At 44.6% G+C, this 18524-nt stretch overlaps 1 protein-coding gene across 1 annotated transcript in view; it reads right to left on the reverse strand.

Annotated features, from left to right (window-relative positions):
* Positions 1-742: 742 nt before the first annotated feature.
* Positions 743-18524, reverse strand: part of DENND5B (DENN domain containing 5B) — a 105818-nt gene continuing 88036 nt past the window's right edge. Inside the window, exons 12-21 of the mRNA XM_066549614.1 lie at positions 18276-18357; positions 13648-13776; positions 12792-12913; positions 11000-11145; positions 9235-9353; positions 8003-8190; positions 6703-6785; positions 6431-6557; positions 5523-5697; positions 743-4679 (exon numbers count right to left, since the gene is read on the reverse strand). Coding sequence (XP_066405711.1) covers positions 4496-4679; positions 5523-5697; positions 6431-6557; positions 6703-6785; positions 8003-8190; positions 9235-9353; positions 11000-11145; positions 12792-12913; positions 13648-13776; positions 18276-18357 — 1355 coding nt within the window. The 3' untranslated portion in view covers positions 743-4495. The remainder of the gene's footprint in view (positions 4680-5522; positions 5698-6430; positions 6558-6702; positions 6786-8002; positions 8191-9234; positions 9354-10999; positions 11146-12791; positions 12914-13647; positions 13777-18275; positions 18358-18524) is intronic.

Below are 18524 nucleotides of genomic sequence, written 5' to 3' on the forward strand. Positions count from 1 at the left end.
TGCACCTCACATGTGCCATGCACACACTCATGCAGGGCTCTGCATTTCAAACTGTCAAAGTTTCCAAAAATTCTCTCCTGTTTTTGCCAATTCCAGCATATCTGAAGCTGGGAGGGACATGGGGAAAATTTCTGAAAATCTAGTCCAACTTAGAATAGAGAGCATTTCACTATCTTTTCTTTTTCTTTGCACCTTTTTTGTTGTAGGCATCCATCTCTCATCCATCAACTCTCCTCCTACCACAACATGCTGCCTGACAGACTGGAGAGCTTCATCCCAGCATTCTAACCCTGAGTTCAAATATCAGAGCAACTCATATCAAGAGAGGAAAGAGACCCTTTTGCTGCAAGTTAATCCCATCCTCCTTCTCCCCACTCCTCCAGACACCAAGGGCAAAGCAATCTTTGTTGCTGAGCAAACATCACCCTGATAAGAGCTCAGCTTCACTGGGATCCCATTTCTTCCCTGTAATCAGCCACATTTTCCACCCAAGCCTTGGAATAAAGACTGTGTTTGCTCAGCACAGTCTCTACCTCCCCTTTGTGTCAGGGCAGGCAGAAGGGCTGGTTTTGGGAACAGTCCCTTACACCCCCTTGTCCCCAGCCTGGCTCCAGCAAGTTCCCAGTACCAGAGTCACCACCAGCTGGATCATTCTGTTTGGTTTGTCCCAGGCTCAGGGTAGCTCCTCAGGTGGAGACCCAAATCTCCTGGTTCCTCTGCAAGGAGAAAGGGACACCAACCATTATTGTCACAGTTTTATTTGTAAAGGACATAGCATGAAAAGCTGTATTTCAATGTTCTTGAAAACCTGAAAAACCCATGTCGGTTCGTGGTGTGTATGTTAAAGTGCTTGATATAACAATACTTTTACTAATGTTGTCTTGAAAATAATCCAGTTCTTATTCAGTTAGTAATAATGTAAAGACAAAATATACTCAATGGAGACATTTAGGGATCGTTTTAAGCTATACAGGGCACGTTTGTACATTTCAAGTGTAACACACAACATTTCCCCTCACGATGCGCACCTTCGTTTGATTGAAAGAAGGAATTCCCTCAAACACGCTGCAACTACCCTAAAAACACATTTCTGAACAATGATAGCTAATTACACAAACCAACTTGGAATAAACATGAGCAGATTTTTCACTAAACAGTACAACTTCATTTATTTCAGAGAATTATAAATACACATTTTGTACATAGTGAGGCATTAGATTCTCTGACTCCCTCAAGTTACCATGCTGGCTGTTAGTACAACTGGACTATGCAAACTCAGACATCTGTAGATGGGCATTGGATATGATTTTTTATTTTGTTTTTTTACAAATCAGATACCAGAGAGCTTTGGTCTTTTCCAAGATTCCCTTTCTCAACCAAAGAAGGTGCTTTAACACTGAAGTAAAAGCTATGTTAGCTTTGAAGAATCCTGATGGGTTTCTCACCATTCTAGTGGGTAGAATGATTTCTGTAAACCTTACAGAAAAAAACCTCACAGTTTCCAATCAACAAAAGTAGTCCACAAAAAAAAAAATTATACACAGTAGAATAAAAATTATCTATGAAGAACCATTCTCTCAAGGCTGTCAAATAACTACTCCAGGAATCTGAGGCACTCAGCTGTGCCCCTTTCCACATATCTTGGGGTGGTTTATTGCCTACAAGGAAACATGAGACATACATAATTTTAATTGTATTATTATTAATATGATGTGAAACCTGACAAAACCAAACAAGTCAACACTTGCTGAAAAAGCTGAGGTGAAGTTGTGTTAAGTGCTAAAGGTTTCTTAATGCAGTCTGAAATGGGGAAAAGCCCTGATCTGAATTTTAAAAATTCTCAGGTTTTGACTTCTTTTAACTTAAGAAAGACTTAATGTAGTTATTGCCTTTTCTCTCTGTATGTGGTTTATTAATTTAAATGAATGACCTTTAGAGGTGCCTACATTTCTCCTTTATCCTGCTTGCACTTAACCCTTGTCATGTCAGATGAATGTTACAACTGCTCCAGTCATACACAGCCTTTGGAGAAGTCTGCAGCAATGTACTTTGGGAAGCTTCCAGCCTGCAAATGCAGATGATGCTGTGAAGAAATCCAGCGACTAAAGAGGTGGTTATTTCAGTAAAATGAAAGTCACTTAGACTGGGCTGGGCGTGAAAAAAATCCTGTACAGCAGTCATTAGACATGAAAGGCCTGAGTTGTAATAGAAATCAAAACATCCTAAGCAGTCATTACCAAATAATGCTGCCACATGGTTTCTGGTGCTAAATGTATAATTCATTGATAGAGTTAAGTACAGGGACACATTTTCAATTGCTGCTGAAGGGCTGTCATGCTTTGCCTGCTGACTTTAAGCAGACATGCCTGGCGACACAGAAAATCCAACACCCCAAATTTCACATTTCTGGAATTGTAAGAGATGTCACACAGCTGTGGGCTCTGGCTACTAACTCAAGACAACATTCACAGCCTTTACATTAGTTACTCATACCCACAACAGTGACATGGCACTGCTGCCTGCAGTATTTGGGATGAGTTCAGTCAGTTTAAGGAAGCACAAGCTCAGGCGGAAAGAATGGTTACTGAAAGCTGAGCCCTCATTAAAGTGGAAGGCTCCTTGACAGTGTTATTTTACTTCTTTCTTAGAAACAAAAGGACTTCTACAACATAAAACTCTCCAATGAAACAAAGTCACACAAAGAGTTTTCTTCTGGCTGGGAGTCTGACATGAAACTTTGACACTGAAGTGAGTGCTGTTCTAAGAATCCAGCAGCAAAGGGATCACAGGAAAGCAGAGAAGCTTGACAAAAGGCAGGTGAGAAAGCAAACCCTAATTTTAATCCTGTTTCTTTTTCCTTATCTACCATCCTCCTTTCCACCATGTGGACACCATGCCAAGACCTGCCACTGTCCACCATTGCCAAGCCCCTCCTGATGCCACTTGAGAGCACAGTGCAAGGCAGCACATCCACAGAACCAGTCAGGGGCCTTTCCCAAGCCTCAGCTGACAGTGAGACCTCCAGAGAATCCACTGACCAAAGGCCCAAGCTTGTAGGGAATAAACAAGTGAAAACAAAAACCTGTATTTGAACTAACTTCCAAAAATTTAAACCAGGTGAAGCTAACTGTATCATCAGACCCTTCCACTCCCATCCACAAGAATGGAATATACACTCTGTATTTGCTGCATGGCATTCACAAGGTGATTTTGATATAATGTTTTGTTCAACCTGTATCATACAGATGCTCCCAGCTCCTCATCAAGAGCTGTATCTCCATATATGCACTGTATTAGTAACATTAACTGGAAAGAGTGTAGGAGAGAAGCCTCAAAATACCAACGTGAGATTATTTTTTTCCCTCCTTTTGCTTAATTCCTTTTCTTTTTGTAGCTGGATAATTAAAAAAAAAAAGTCATCCAAGATCCTGCACTCCCCTAGGAACACTCAATCTGCAGGATAAAGGAAGACTCATCACCTGTCAGCATTTCAAAGCCAGCTGATAGAGTTTGGTAGCACAGCAACAGCAGCATCTGTTGCTCTACAGCAATGATTCTTCTCAAGTACAGCAAGAATTTGGCATAAACCAAATTCCTCATCATGAGAAAAATAAAAAGGTCATCCACAACACAAACTGGCTGAGGGTGAATCATGAGAACATCTAGACAGGGAAGGGACACACTGAGCGAGTCAAGCAAGCCACCATTCCCCATCTCAGGCTGCAGCAGAAGGCTTCCACAGGTGTCTCATCCTCTGAGGCTGACAGCAGTCCTTCTCTCCAGTGTTTAAGCATTCCAACACTTGTTTCCCCTTTTGGAGATCAACAGGAGTGACAAAAAGACCTTACAGAAAAAAAACCAACGACTCACTGCTTCCATGCATGGGAAGGCGAGTCATTGAACAAACAACAAACTAAGAGAGACCATGTACAGTAGGGTAAACCAGCATATGCTTACAGCATTTCCAAGAGTGACACGATCACAATGGCTACAGAAGGATATTTGCTGTATTAATTCGCAATACCTGAAAAAAGCCCTGCTGAGTTTGCACTGTATTTACACATTGATTGGCTTCTTCCTTGCAAGCAAGTAGCGGCATCCCTTCCCACCTTGGTCCTTCCCTCCCTCCCCCAAGTCCTGCCCCTGGGTTTAAGCTACTCATAGTCAGAACAAGAACATTCACTCTAAGAAAAATTTCTTAGAGTAATATAATTTCTTAAAGAAAGATAGCATATTTACACACATCTAACACATGAAAATACTCTATTTTTTTTGTACTAAATTTCTGTTTCAAATAAACTACAATACTGCATCTTAGCTTTCTGCAGCTTTAGAGGCCAGTCCCCATCGGGCACAAACTGAGCTTCCCAATCCTGCTTCCACCAGCAGCTTTGCCTTACAGTGGTGCACTACCATGGCATTCAAGTCCTGACAGGTCTCCAATTGTGGTTTGCTTGTTTGGGAAAGGAGTAATGAAGTTCTCAGCAAAGCCATGCTAAACATCCACTCCTTTAATGAGCGACCCTTCTAGGATGATGTTGAAATCCTGCAATGTCTGTAGGACCCGGATAAGGGAGTTGACAGTCATGCGGTCCCGGAGGAGAGCGTTCTCCTCGTACATCCTGGTGATGGGCGGGCACTCCACCAGCAGCGGGATCCACTGGGACAGCAGGTGGTCCCTGAAAAGGGCAGCACAGGAATTGTTTTAGCAACAAGTTTTACCTCAGATATCCACACTGGAATTCTTCTCCAAGGAGAGCACAACCCAAAACATGCAGCCCCTTTTGGTGGGTGTTGTTTGCGTGTATGAGTTTGCTGCGTGTTCACAACCCTTGATTTGGTTACTAAAATACTACCCACTATAGAAATGAAAATTGAAAGGTATTAGCAGAATTGGACATTAGTAAGAATTCAGGGACAATTTCAGATCAGGAACAGGGAAAGTAAAACTCAAGGAAAAGCTGACAGGCTGTTTGCCAACTGGTTTTCCAAGTATCCAGACAGGTAAGACAAAAATGGTACTTATTTCTAGATATACCAACTTCTACCCTCCAAAATACAACGAAGTCCCACCCTCCCGCCCCTACCCGAGACAGAAAGGGCCCTATTAGGAAAGAAAGGTTCATCTAGAACAGTTCTGTCAAAATTATAACAGGCATCCCATTTTCACAAGCATTTGAATGAGGATTTAGAAATTCACTAGCTCCTGAAAAGGAACTCTGCATTCCCAAAGTCAGTACTTCATCAAAAAAAAAATAGCATTTCAAGACAGATTTCATACACATGACTGTCAAGCTAACAACTATAAAAAAAGCTCAAAGCATTTTTAGCAGTTTAGACACTAGCCATGTATTATTAGGGCCTCTTTGCTCCAATTTTTGACGTAGTGCCTAAAATAGGCACTGGATAATAGATAGGCGTGACATGTCTTAAAATGGAAAACTAAAGGCAATAACAATGGTGGAAAAATATTCTTCTAGTCTAATGCCAGAGGACACATATAATGAAGAGTAGTTGAGTACCTTGTCCCCAGGCAAACCAGGATTTGGAATTTGCCATCCTTTCCAATGTTCCTTGGAGCTGTATTGATGGCATTGACATAGTGACAGAAGGTTTTGCATGAAGATCTCTGAAGCAGAAGAGTCTCCTCATTGTCTCCAATCTGATCACTGGTTTCAAAGTAAGCAACAGCTTTCTCTGTGGTAGGGAGAACATCAGAACCCAGTGAGAAGCAGCACTTCGTTGTGGCACAGAATCACACGAGGGAATCCTTAAAAACCAACCTGCTAAGACCTATTCCACAGTTTATCTATGAATTCCTGACTCTGAAGACCACAGGTGGGTGGTCACCTCCACCTTTGCCATGGCGTAGCACTGGTCAGCCTGGCTGATGTCTAACACAGGTAACACCAAGGAGCAGCACCAGTGCACCCCTCAATGGTTTCACTCTAAGTGATACCATCAGCACTGATTTTTCACTTTTTCTGAGTAAACACCCTCAGGCTGAGCATCTCTGCCTGCAAGTCTGTTCGAAGGGAGGAAGTACATCTTAAATTACCCCTAACAGGCCTGCAGGTAAGGATCACCAGTGCAATGATTAAGAGAGTTCTCACAAACCAGGAATCCAAACCTTTCACTCCCTGCCCTTTCCAACACTGATTGCTCCTCTACCCCAACCTCCAGCCTACCTTGTTTCTCTCAGAAAAGCAGCTGTTTGAACTAGGAACTCTTAAATTTCTGTGCAGACTCACACTCTTCTCTTACACAGAGTTTAGTACTTCTCATCTGCCATCAGGTTTCTCATTGACTTTAAGCAACCTGGAGCAGGTGCTTGGCAGGAGAAAATGGCCCCCTAGCTGATGAGGATCCAAGGTCTGTGTGTGAGGAGTCATTTTGCCCTAAACCTCCTCCAAACCGGATACCAGCTTACCTATGAAATCCCAGATGAAGACATTCTTATGAAAAATGCGAGCTGATTTGAACCCATGGTGGAAGACCTGCTCCAGTGCTGCAACCAGACCATTTTCCCCACACAACAGAATGGTAAGGCTCCCTCTCTGTGGAAGAGGGAGAGCAGGTTAGTACAACTTGCCTTGTTTGGATGCCAGAAACTTCATATCTAAAGGTAGTACATCTACTGGTACTTCAGTGCCATTTCTGTTTATAAAAATTTGTAGACAAGTAAGGAAAAGTAGGAATTACCTCTTTCTCTGGCTTGTGGAAGTGTTTCACAATGTTGTTCACAGCTTCCCCGATTCCCTCTTGGATCTGCCCTGCATTAGGCTCTGTGAAATGATGGAGAGCAGACTAGCTGAAGGTTAATCTTTGCTTGCTTGACATTTCAGTACTCATGTCCTCTAATTTTACAGGAGCTGGACAGATGTATGAACAGGATCTACACTGTCCCATCTCTGTGCTTTAGCACAGAATGCCTCCTGTGACCCTCACAGTCCCGTGTCCTGCTGCAGCCAAGTGCAGTTGCTCATAAAAGCTAATTTTAGGGATGTGAGGTTGATGTGCCCTAGGGTCCCTGCAGAGATAAGCTTTGCCAGAAGGCAGCTCCCAGCAGCCACACCAAGCTCTCAGCTGCCCCCAGACTGCAAAGTGAGCTGGGAGGCTGAGCAGCATCAGCTACTGCAAATTCTGCTGCCTCCTCCTCCCTCATATCTCCATGCTCCAAAGAAAGAGATTATTATCTCTCAGCCGTCAAAAGGGGACATTGAAAGAGGCAACATGTACGTCACAGAGCAAACACCAACCAGGGAGGCAGGAAAAGCTCATTGGCTTGCAGCTGCTGCTCTGCACCAAGCCTTGCTTCAGGATGAACCTTCCTGTTCACACAAGTGTGGAAACCCAGGACACAGGGAATATTTCTCTGTCTGCTCTGTCCTGAGCCCCAGGGGAGCACTGACTTTGACCCTCATTCATGAAGAAAGTTTCCCAGACTTCAAGATAGACCAGGATCCACAAAAATGTGAAATAGATCATAGAGAGTAGTGTAGGTCTATCACTTGGTGAGAAATTTAGGTTTTGGGATTTTTGGTATGCTGTGGATGGAAGCAAGATGGAGGGCACAGGGGGTCACCCTGGGTTTCTTCTTCATGCTTCTTCTTCCTCCCTCTTCATGGGTTTAGGTGGCATTTTGTAACTGGGCAGAAAAGTCTGCATTGGGGGCTCTGTGGGATCAGTTATTGGGTTAAAAGGGAAAATAATCTAGGTGTCAGTTCTTAACTGTGGATAGTTTAGTCTGAAAAGACCTTGTAACAAGAGATTGTTGGCCATTTTGTGCCTTCTAATGAAAAGCTGAACTCACAGTAGTGAGACTGTTTTACTGATAAGAAATAATCAACACTTGAGTGTGAACATGAATTACTGTCTCAAATGCCTTCAACCCAGACCCAGAGAAACCAATGACTGGTATCCCCACACAGAAGCTTTTTTTTTCCAGCAGTTGGCAGCTGATCCCTTCCCTACAATGCTGGGGAGGAAGGCAAGGACTCACTGGTGTTCCTCCCTGTGAGGGAGGTGATGCTCAGGCGCCGAGTCACAGTGGGAGACTTCTGCTGGGGCGGGGTGCGGCACTGCTTTCCCAGCTCCTCGTCGGACGTGGAGGACACCAGCTCTCCAATGAGGATTCTCTCCAGACTGCCATCATCCACGCCTTTGCCCAGCCACCGCCCACAGGGGAACCTGCACACGCCCAGGACGAGCACAGGTCAGCCACATACACAGAGCAGCCTGGTCTCAAAGCTGGGGACAGCTGGCACCCAACAAACACTGCTAACAGGCAGGGAATACTTTGCTCCCAGAAAATTCTCACCAAGCCCCTGCACCACAACTGATCGTCCTTAGAAACAGGGAAATATGCAAAGCTTGTGTTACACATATTTTATGGTTTGCATCTTGTTTTCTGCTGAGTTATTCTGCACTTTGAGCCACAACTGATATGCAGCCTTGAAGAGCATTGTGATGATTAACAACCAAATCCCCACAGAATTTCCACCCAGCTGAGGCTGTGACATCTCCTACTGAGACCTCACCTCTCATTTTACTGCTGTACCTTTGGACTCCATACACATCCCTACTGAAATCCATGCACACGTCCATACCCAGTCATTTCATCCCATGTTTTCCTACTTTTCCCCTATACACTGTGGCCAACTCTGAGATCTGGAGCTCACCTCTCTGAATTGCAGTTTTCCACATTCACATTTTTTAAAAAAACAGTGTCTGCTTAGCCTTGTTTTGCAAAACCAATGGTGAATTAGGAGACCATTTTGACACAGAGGTATGTGCTCAATGTAAGATTAAGAAATCATCAAAATTTTGTATTTTCTTAATATTTCCCCTAGACTGTCATTTCAGCTCTTGGAGTTTCAAGAGTTAATTTGTGCCCAATTTTACCCCACTGCTTTAAATCAAGAGATCTAATTATTAGACACAAATGTACAAATCACTTCAGAAGTATCCATACTGTCTGTCCTGTCCGAGAAAAATGCAAAGAAAATCCAGCATTCATATCTCATTAAATATTTATCAGATTATCTGACTTCAACTAGGGCTACTGAAATGAGAGAACCAGGATGGTGGGGGGGACCAACCCAACTCTCTCAGGGACCCAAACCAGCTGCAATCAGAGGTAAGGACAAGGCGAATGCCTCCTTGCTTTCTCTAAATTCAGAATTTCTCTAAATAAAGAACTTCAGACAAGGAAAATGACGACTTGTTGCTTACTTGTACGTGTGTCCTGTTATTTCATTCCTGACCATGACACAATCAACCAGCCACTTGGCCAGCAGCCCTGAGTTGTCATGACCAATCTGAACGGTCGTCAGCTTCCCCAAGTTCTGGCACTGAAATGAGTAACAGTTTTTGCTTCATTTAAAAAAGAACAGACAACACACACCCTCACCACATGCAGGCAGATGGTCAAATATAGGGTTTTATTCAGTTTTCTAGTTCTCTGTGATTTATAGAACAAGTGTTTTCAACCAAATATGCAGGGTATTTGCAAAAGCAGCATAATTATTCTAAGACAAAAGAAAAGAAATAAAACTGTTAAAAGCTTGAGGAGAGATTATATTCTTTGTTGGGAGCACTCACTCTGAATATTTCTGAGAAGTATTAATGACACATTTCTGAGTAAGGCGATAAAAAGGTGTGCTTTTGCAAAAGAAATAGATCTTTAATACAAACAGCTTTTCCAAAATCCATTTGGACTGTACTGACCTTCAGCTGACTCACTCCACACTATGCAGCAGTCCCTAGATCCTTTATTATTTTCTAAGATTTGCTTACTGATTTGCTATTTGATTTGCTTATTGTTGGCTCAAACAAAAACCACTAACATGAGACTCAGCATCATAATGACACAGAAGAAGGAAAACAAGGCACTGTGAATTCCAGAGCAAGATGTAATTGTAGGTGGGGCTGGCAACAACATCTGTTAATGTCACCTAAACACTTCCCTTGAAATACCTTGGTTTTCACTGCTTCTGATGCTGCCAAAAAAGCAGCTTGGGCTGACATTTTCTACAAGTGGGTGGCTACCCAAGTTAATATTTTAGGAAAGCTTCAGTCAAAGGAATAATCCAGAACAGAATCAATATGGTCCTTAGAAATATCAAAATATGTCATTTAGCCTGTTAGAAGCCTGGAGATCTTTTCTACAAAACAGTAATATCTGAATGAGACGTGGGCATTTATCTCAAAAATATCCTCTCTTTGTCAAAATCAATCTGTATTTGGCAAGAGGCTTTTCTTGCTATTGTTGTTGAAGATCTGTCTGCATATGCTCAGTGGATGCAACCTCAATTTCAGTAGCAGATTTTCCTACAAAATGACTTCTTAATGGATATGGTACAGCCTGGAGTTAGAGGAGCTTGATGGGGCTTTCCCTGCAATTCCCACCACCAGCTGCATGGGCATGGCAGCGAGCCAGCCTGAAATTGCTGGGTGGGAAAGCAGTGGGGAAAGCAAAGAGAAAACCCCAGCAAGCCCAGGGGAGAGAGCCCAGTGGGGATGGCAGCTCCTGGTGTAACACAGACAGCACCTGAGGCTGGGATGATGAAGAGCAATGCCAGACAATGGGCTCAGAAGAAATTTGGGATTGGCCAGAGGTTGGTTAGTGGAAAGACAGAGTGAAAGAAGGGAAAAGAAACTTGGAAGGGAGATGAGGAGTTGGAAATAAGCACTGAAGGGGAAAATTAGGCGAGGAGGTGTGGAAGGGAATGAGATGTGGAAACAGAGAGGCAAGGTGAGGAATTCTGGGCTGGACAGGGACAGCAGCAAGGCCTGTGGTTAAAAGTGATGTGCGCTCACAGGAAACCTTCATCTCATGCAAGAGGGGCAGGCTATTTTCCTGTACATATCTGAACCTACAGTGATGCTGACAGGACAGAATCTGAAATGCTGTGCTCTTAAAAACCCCTTAACAAATTCATATTTATTCGGAAGCATGTTTCAAATTGTAAGGAAATTGTGAAGAGCACGTACTCACCTCAAACGTCATTTCTAGGTGGTTTTTAGGAATCTGCATGACACCACTATCTCCCAGCTCTCCTGACACACATATCCACGGGTTTGATGTGGTTATTGCATTGCTTAGTTTTTTGATGGGAATTATCACTGACCTGTAAGGGATCACTGAGAACAGGCAGAGTGGGAAGCACGTTAGTCTTGATCTATTTTTTTTTTCCCCTTACAGAAATCGCAGTTTCTGGGGCAAAGCACGCCTTTCCCTTGAAGGCAAGCTCTCGTTGCCGGTCTCAGAAGCGGAGGGGACCCTCCCGTGCGGGCGGGGTGAAGGGCAGCGGCGCCGCACGGTGGAGCTGCAGCCCCGCGGCAGAGCCGGGACCGCGCACGCTGGAGGATGCGGCAGGGCGGGAAGGGGTGTCACAGCCCTTCCACAGCCCGGCTGGGAAGGGACCTCTAGAAGCCATCTATCCAACCCTCTGCAGCGAGCAGACTGCTCGCAGCCCCGTCCAAGCTGACCGTGAACGCTCCCAGGGATGGGGCATCCCATCCTCTGTGTCAGGATCTCACTACCCAAAATGTGAAAAAAACTTCTTCCTTGTATCTAATCTAAACTGACCCCCCCTTTTAGTTTAAAAGCATCATCCCTTGTCCTACTGCAACAGGTAAATGACAAAATGTTTATTCCCATCTTTGGTATAGGCCCCCTTTAAGTAGTGCTGACACCACAGCCAGACTCTCAGGTCTGCTGTGTCTCTGTGGACATCCCCCTCTTTATTCTCAATCCTGTTCTTATTCTCTTACTCTTCTGCTTTTCAAGCTGTACCACCCATACATGCTGAAGACAAGGACTGCCACCCACCCCAATTTGGATTTGGCTCTGACACTGCACCTCCAGCACTCCAAGACCCACTCTCCCTGTATGTTTCACAAGCTGCCTTTTGGACTAGGGAAGCCAAGCCAATCTCTCTTACTTTTGTGTGCCAGCCAATCATACTGCACTCAAAAAAATACCCTCAAATTCCAAGCACTTGTCCTACAGAAGAAAGCTGTTAAGCTGCATGCCCCACAGAAATAAGGTAATCAAGGATGAATAAATCTCTTTGTGCTGCGGTAGTTCTGAAGGATTTATTGCTTTTAGAGGAGAAAAAGTAGAATGAGTGCCTGTTTTGACAACCATGTAAAACTTGCTTCACTTCACTCTGAACAGGCAAGAAAATTGAAAATAATGGCTGCCCAGGTAAATCCAAATAATTAGGTCACCTAATGGGATCTTGCTTTTTCTGCATTGTCCTGGAGAGTACTGGAGAGACAAAGATTCATTTCCAGATATCAATCCAATCTCTGCTCTTCTCCTTACAAGAGAGAGTGAGAAAGGGAATCTTTCTGGCATTTGAGAAGAGACAAAAAGAGATTTAAGATACAAGGAGGAGCACAAAGTATTTCATCCTCTAATCTTGCATCTCCTCCTCAGTCTGAGGAGAGCAGACTGCTATGCACACTTAATGAAGGCCAGAAAGAAGCATTAGGAGGTAGAGGACTTGTCTGGGAGGGAAGCTGAAAGAAACTATACAGAGAGCAGCACTCCCTGCTGATTGCTCTCCTTTGTGCAATGCTTTATCCAGAGCACTCCCACACAACCCTGCCTCTCCAGCTGGTTTCCCAGAGCAACACCCAGCACTCAGGAGCCCCACAGCAACAACCAAGGCTCCCAGATAAGGGCTCAGCTACTCAGGCACCAGCAACATCATCTCTTACAAACCATGACAGCAACTAATTTTTAGTCAGGGGGGAAAAAAATTGATTCTCCAACTCACTGATTGTAGTGAAGACACTTGTGAAGCAGAAGTAATCTACAGCATTGAGTGAGAGCAGGTGATACAGAAACTGCTCCCGTTCTTCTTCACAGCGCAGGAAAGCGTAACGCTTGTAAAGTTTCCTGGGAGAAACAAGCACATGGCATTTGTGTTGCTGCTGTTGAAAAAGCACCAAGCATCTTAAAAGGTGTCTGAATCTCCAAACACCAAATGAAGAGTGGCTCTTAATGAGAGGTAAGACCTCCCCCCAAACCAGAAGCTGCTAGAAACTCACAGAGGACATGTAAATGTGCTACAGATGTTTTACAGAGCACTCTTGGCTCCACACTCCCACTGCAAGGCTGCTGAGTTATCTCAGTTTGGGGTTTGCTGCAAAGCACAGGTAAAAACTAACACTACTCACAGCAGCAGATCTGAACCAACACACAGCAACCTCATTTCTTCCCCACGCCTTCCCACTGTGGAATAGTCTCATCTAATAACCACATCTTCCTTCTACTCCCTACTGTGACAGCAAACCCAGCAGGATGCACCAAGCAGCAGCTGGGGCCCTCCCACCACCCTGTCAGTTCAAGATCTGTAGGGCTGCAGTGTGGCTTGGAGCAGTGCAGGGATCTGACCATGAACTAATGCCTCCTTCCTGAAATCTGTGATGTGCTTTCCATGCAGATGAGCAGATTTTGCCCTGCTGGGTGGGCAGTACCACCTCTCCCAGCTCCTTCCCTGCCCTTCAATCACTTCTAGCTGGAAACCACAGTACCCAAACAGGGTGCCTGGCCGTACCCCAACCAGCAGCACCTTGAGACACCACCTTCACAATGTGGAAGTGAAGGTTTGAAGAAAAGAACTGGCTTACTTTGCAAGTGCCTGGTTGGAAAGCAGCTGCTTCAGGTGCTGAGACAAAAGCTTCTTCTCCAGAGAAAGTCTAATCCAGGCTCGGGCTCGCCCCACATCAGTCTTTATCTCACTCATGTTCTGAACGTGCCTGAAGTGTGTGGGGAAGAAAATAAATAGATGAATCAAAAATTCTGCATGCTTCAAATGGCAACATCCAGTGTGATGATGCAGCAAGTGAACTGGAAAATGTCTTCTGACATGATTTCTGGAGAGATCCCCAGCAGGGCCCCCAGAACCCTGCACTGTGGCAATGAGATCCCTGGCAGCCCCAGGCTGGCACCAGGACACGTGGCAGCTTTTCCTGGGCACAGCAACCCATAGGAGCTGCTCTGTGGCTGCCTGGCCAGGGGGAAGAGGGGTAAACCTGCTTACCACCCCTGCATTGCCCAAGGGAGGTGTTCTCATGGACACTGCTAGGACTTAAAAACAGCAGTGGGTTGTTTAAAAACAAGAGGCACCTTGTGAGACGCAGTTACATCTCAGTTATACCTCAAGCTGCTGACTTGAACGGGTGTGTCTGGGAGGGCAGAGGACAAACACGTGTCCTGAGAGTTTCTCCAAGCCACAGTGGCTCTGAAGGTTCTAACAAAGCCCCTTGAGAGCAGCAGCAATGGCACAACTGAGAAAAGGAGGACTGCTGAGGCAAAAACAGCAGCAGGAAGCTGCAAGCAGAATCACATTTTTAGGGATAGAAGAAGCCTTCCTGTAAGTGATAATTTGAACAGCCCTCCATATGTTTCATCTGCAGGAAAGCAGAACTGTTCCATAGGGGCTTTCTTCTACAGTTATGCATTTTTCTTTTTAAGCTTCCCATATTTCAGTTTGGAGAATGCCAAAAATTCTAGCTTTAGAGCGCAGGGAGTTTTAGAAGAGGAAGAGAACTGCCATGGCAGGACGAAGTTGCTTCCAAAAACTCCCCACTTGGTTAAATAAAAAACAAGAAAAATGAGTAACAGTTTTCAGCAGGGGAAAGAAATGGCTCAAATTTCTTCATTTTCATGCAAACTGCATGATAAGTGCACAGGCAATTCAGCCCTCCAAATCTCCATGGCAGGCTCCAAGTACCATCAGCTGAAGTCTGAACTAATCCCAATTGCAATTTACTGTCCAACTCCTGCAACTTCCTTGACAGCCCTCCACGCATTGCTAAGTGTTGTGGAATGTGGCAATATTTACTCCAAAGGAAATCCAACAAAGTCATGCTGTGACTGATGCTTTTTACATTGACTACTACAGTCTCGTGCTTTCCCCCATCTGTTACACCCAAGTGTGTGCTTTGTGTTATATTTAGTCCCTGCATTATTTGAGAAAACTACTCTCTTGTTTATAGAGCCTCTAACAGAGCAAGCCCAGGACCTTTAGGGCAAATTTGCAAGGAGCTGTCCAGAAATAGGAGTTTTCTCTGCACAAATGAAGAGCATGCAGAGCCCAGGAGCCCTGCTCTGTGCCAGGCTGACCTGCAAGGCTGAAGCCTTGCTCCTGGCAGGGGAAAGCCCCTCCTGGCTCAGAGCATGGCAGCCAGCATTAGACTTTCCAGCAGAGAGCTGGACACGTGACCCCTGCGGTCCTTGAGAAACAGGATGCATGCTACAATCAACTACATCATGTTGAGACACTCTCCTCAGACATTTCAAGCCTTTTGAGATGGGAAGATCAAAGCACAGACTATCATCTCCCTCCCCTTCCCCTGAGTGCTCAGCTTGAATTACATCTAATATGAAACACTGAGCAGAATATGTTATATCACTGGGAGAAGATTCAAGTGCAGATGGACTCAACCTTATTCCATGCACGCTCTGCGCCTCTTCATTACCTGTGTCTGGTTCAGACTAGATAAGCATTAATTGTGCATTTGGGGAAAAAAATAAATATCTGCAAGCATGCAGCTTGCCAGAGATATTAAAAAGATTCAGTAATCAGTCTTGGTGTCAGCAAAAGCAGAGTGTAACAGAACAGAGCATGCAGGAACCCAAATTTATTTCACTGTCAGTTGTGAGAGTCAGAACAGCTCTATTTTTATCAGTGACCTAAGTGTAAGCACCGTATGCTCAGCCCTGCACAGCAAATTCTTCTTGTCACAGCACCGAACAGGCATTTCGATGCAGCTCCCCTGGTTTGGACTTGCTTTTAATCCCATTAGTAATAAAGAAAAATCTATTTGCCCTGTCAAATGTAAGCCTGGGGTATGGTGAGACAAACCCTGTGCAAACAGCTGTGCTGACAGCAGAGGTTAGAGCTGCCCAGCACCGCCGTGCCCCGGGGATGCTGTGCCTGCTCCCATGGCAGCACAGTCAGGAAGGAGCCTCTAGCTCACCTCAGGCAGGCAGCAGGTCTTTGCTCAGCCTTCTTTTTGGGCACAGCAGGTTAAGCATCGCTGCTGTGGGCCCAGTGGCCAGCTCACATCCTACAGTGCAAGCTCCCTGAGGAGGGAGGCACAACGTGGGCATGAGAGCAAGTGCTGATAGCAAGGAAGAGCTTGCCCAAAGGGGAAGGATCAGAAACTTCAATCGAGCTGGACCAAAGGTTTTGGGGAGGCCTTGATGTTGACTGGCCTGCTGGGATGCTCAGCAATGCCATGCTGGAAGCAGGCTGCAGCTGGAAGAGGGGTTGGAGAGATGGGGCAGATTGTGCCACAGGAAAGGCTGGAGGGAGAACCCTGGGCTGGCTTGTGCCACTGAGATTCCATGCACAGAACCAAAATAAACACCCTGAGCATCTTCCTGACCACATCTGAGATGCCTGGCTTTTGGTTGGGGGGGCAGAGGACACCACAGTACCTGTGGCACATGGCACACTCAGAGCATGACTGTGAGTCAGCCCTGCTTTTAAGTTGTTTACATAACCTTGCATGAGCCATCAGAAACAAGCCCTGCTTAAGGCAATGCTTAATCCTCCAGCCATTAGTTCAGTCAGCACCACAAGCCCTGCAATTTAACAATTACCCATCTTTCAACTTCAGCCTGGTGTGCAAACAAATATTAGGCAGCATTCCTTCCAAGCAGGAGAAAGTATGCCTCGAGATTTACAGGTGACAAATTCAACTCACCATCTGCCCAGCATTTTTCTATGACCACACATGTTCATGGACAATCACAAATACCCGAGATATTACAAAAGGTAATGTTCTGCTTCTGTACTTTTTCTCTGAAGAGCAGTAAGAAAGACTTTTGTGATTCAAACAAGAGAGCTCAGATCCATGCTGGGCTTTCATTACTCCAGTGGAAGACAGACCCATGCACGCAGCAGTGAGCACACACAGCCCCCTCTGTCAGCAACCCCCCAGCACAGGAGTTTCCGCTCCAGATCCTCCTTCATCCTTCCCTCAGACTGACCCTCTGCATGCCTGTCAGTCTCCCAGGACTGAATTAAGGAGAGAGCTGCCACATCCCATGAGAGGGATGCTAAAATGGCAGACACATGTTCAAAATGACCTCTTGCCACTACACCCCTGATTACACTGTATGTATTCTCTCTCTCTCCCTCTTTTACATGTTGTTTTAGCAGTAAATGGCATGTCATGCTCTTTGAAATCAGAACAAAAGACTCAAACTACAAAGCATCAAACTAAAAGATTGCACACTGCAGGTGGGGAGTGCAGTGATTTTTTTTTTCCCCAGAAAATTCTGACTAATCTATCAACCCACATAGTAAAAATCACATCACTGTAATCAGGGTTTTGTGAACTAACTACAATAAATCTTATTTTTTACCCTAAGGTTGTTTTGCCATATTTTTAGGTGTAAGAAGAAAGTAAGAAACAGCACTCATGTTGTCTTACACGTTTAATTGCTCTCAGCTCTTTACAGATGAGCCTTATTGCATTACTCCTCCTCCCTTTTCATGGCATGTTTATCCCACTGCAATCCTTAGCCCTGGCAAGAAAAGTGTCAAAACAGTGGCCTGACCTGGCAGTGGCTTAATCAAGGAGATGCCCTGAAGAACTTCTGCCTGCTGGTGTCACACCAGCCTCCACCTCTTCTGACCCTCTAATCCTCCTGGTTCCAAACAAACACTGCTTGAAAAGGTCTCCAGAGCCAGGCTGTGGTCCACTGGAGAGAACCTGCCCTAACTTCACATCCCAGCTTTAAACTCACCCAAATTCTAGGTCTGAATAAACTTCTAAGCTTGTACATTTATTACTTTCTGCCATGAAATGCTAGTTGAAAAGAAAGAATATTGCTCAGGCATTGTGAGCAAAGTTTTTATGACCCTTTGCTTTGCCTATCAGCTGTACTTGCTGGGTCAGTAATTAAAAAATGAACTGAAAGAAACAAACTGAAAATATCAAGGAATTTAACTTATTTGCTGTTATTTGTAGAAGCTGGCTTTGTTACTGGAAGAACCCCCCTGGGAAAACAGAAATTGCAGTAACATGTGTGGTTTTTATTCTCTGTTTGCTAAAAAAGATCAAGTGAACACACAAAAAAGTTTTTCAAAATGGAAAGGCAACACGCTGTAGATTTGAATGTGGCCTGAAGAGAAGGTTTAACTCTCCTTAGCCTTTGTAGGCCTAAAGCCAGTGAGGATCTTTACCTTATGCTACACAATTAAACCAACAATTCATGCTTTAGGAACCAAATTGCATACCTCATGTCTTGTATCAGGGAAACCCTCAATGTAGGCAGAGTAATTCCTGTATCAGACTTTCGTCTTTCTGTTCCACCACCAACTACAGTGGAGAAAATACACATAGTTAACACAACACTACAGTAATAGTCTGCAATGCATTTGTTCTACATACAGCTGAAAACAATCTTAAGTGGCTGGTAACTGCACTGTGTCTGTGCATTGTCATTAACTCTATCCTGGAAATGTAGAAGTAGACAAAATGAAAAT

The sequence above is a fragment of the Molothrus aeneus genome, chromosome 5, assembly GCF_037042795.1.
Source record: "Molothrus aeneus isolate 106 chromosome 5, BPBGC_Maene_1.0, whole genome shotgun sequence".
NCBI classification, from domain to species: domain Eukaryota; kingdom Metazoa; phylum Chordata; class Aves; order Passeriformes; family Icteridae; genus Molothrus; species Molothrus aeneus.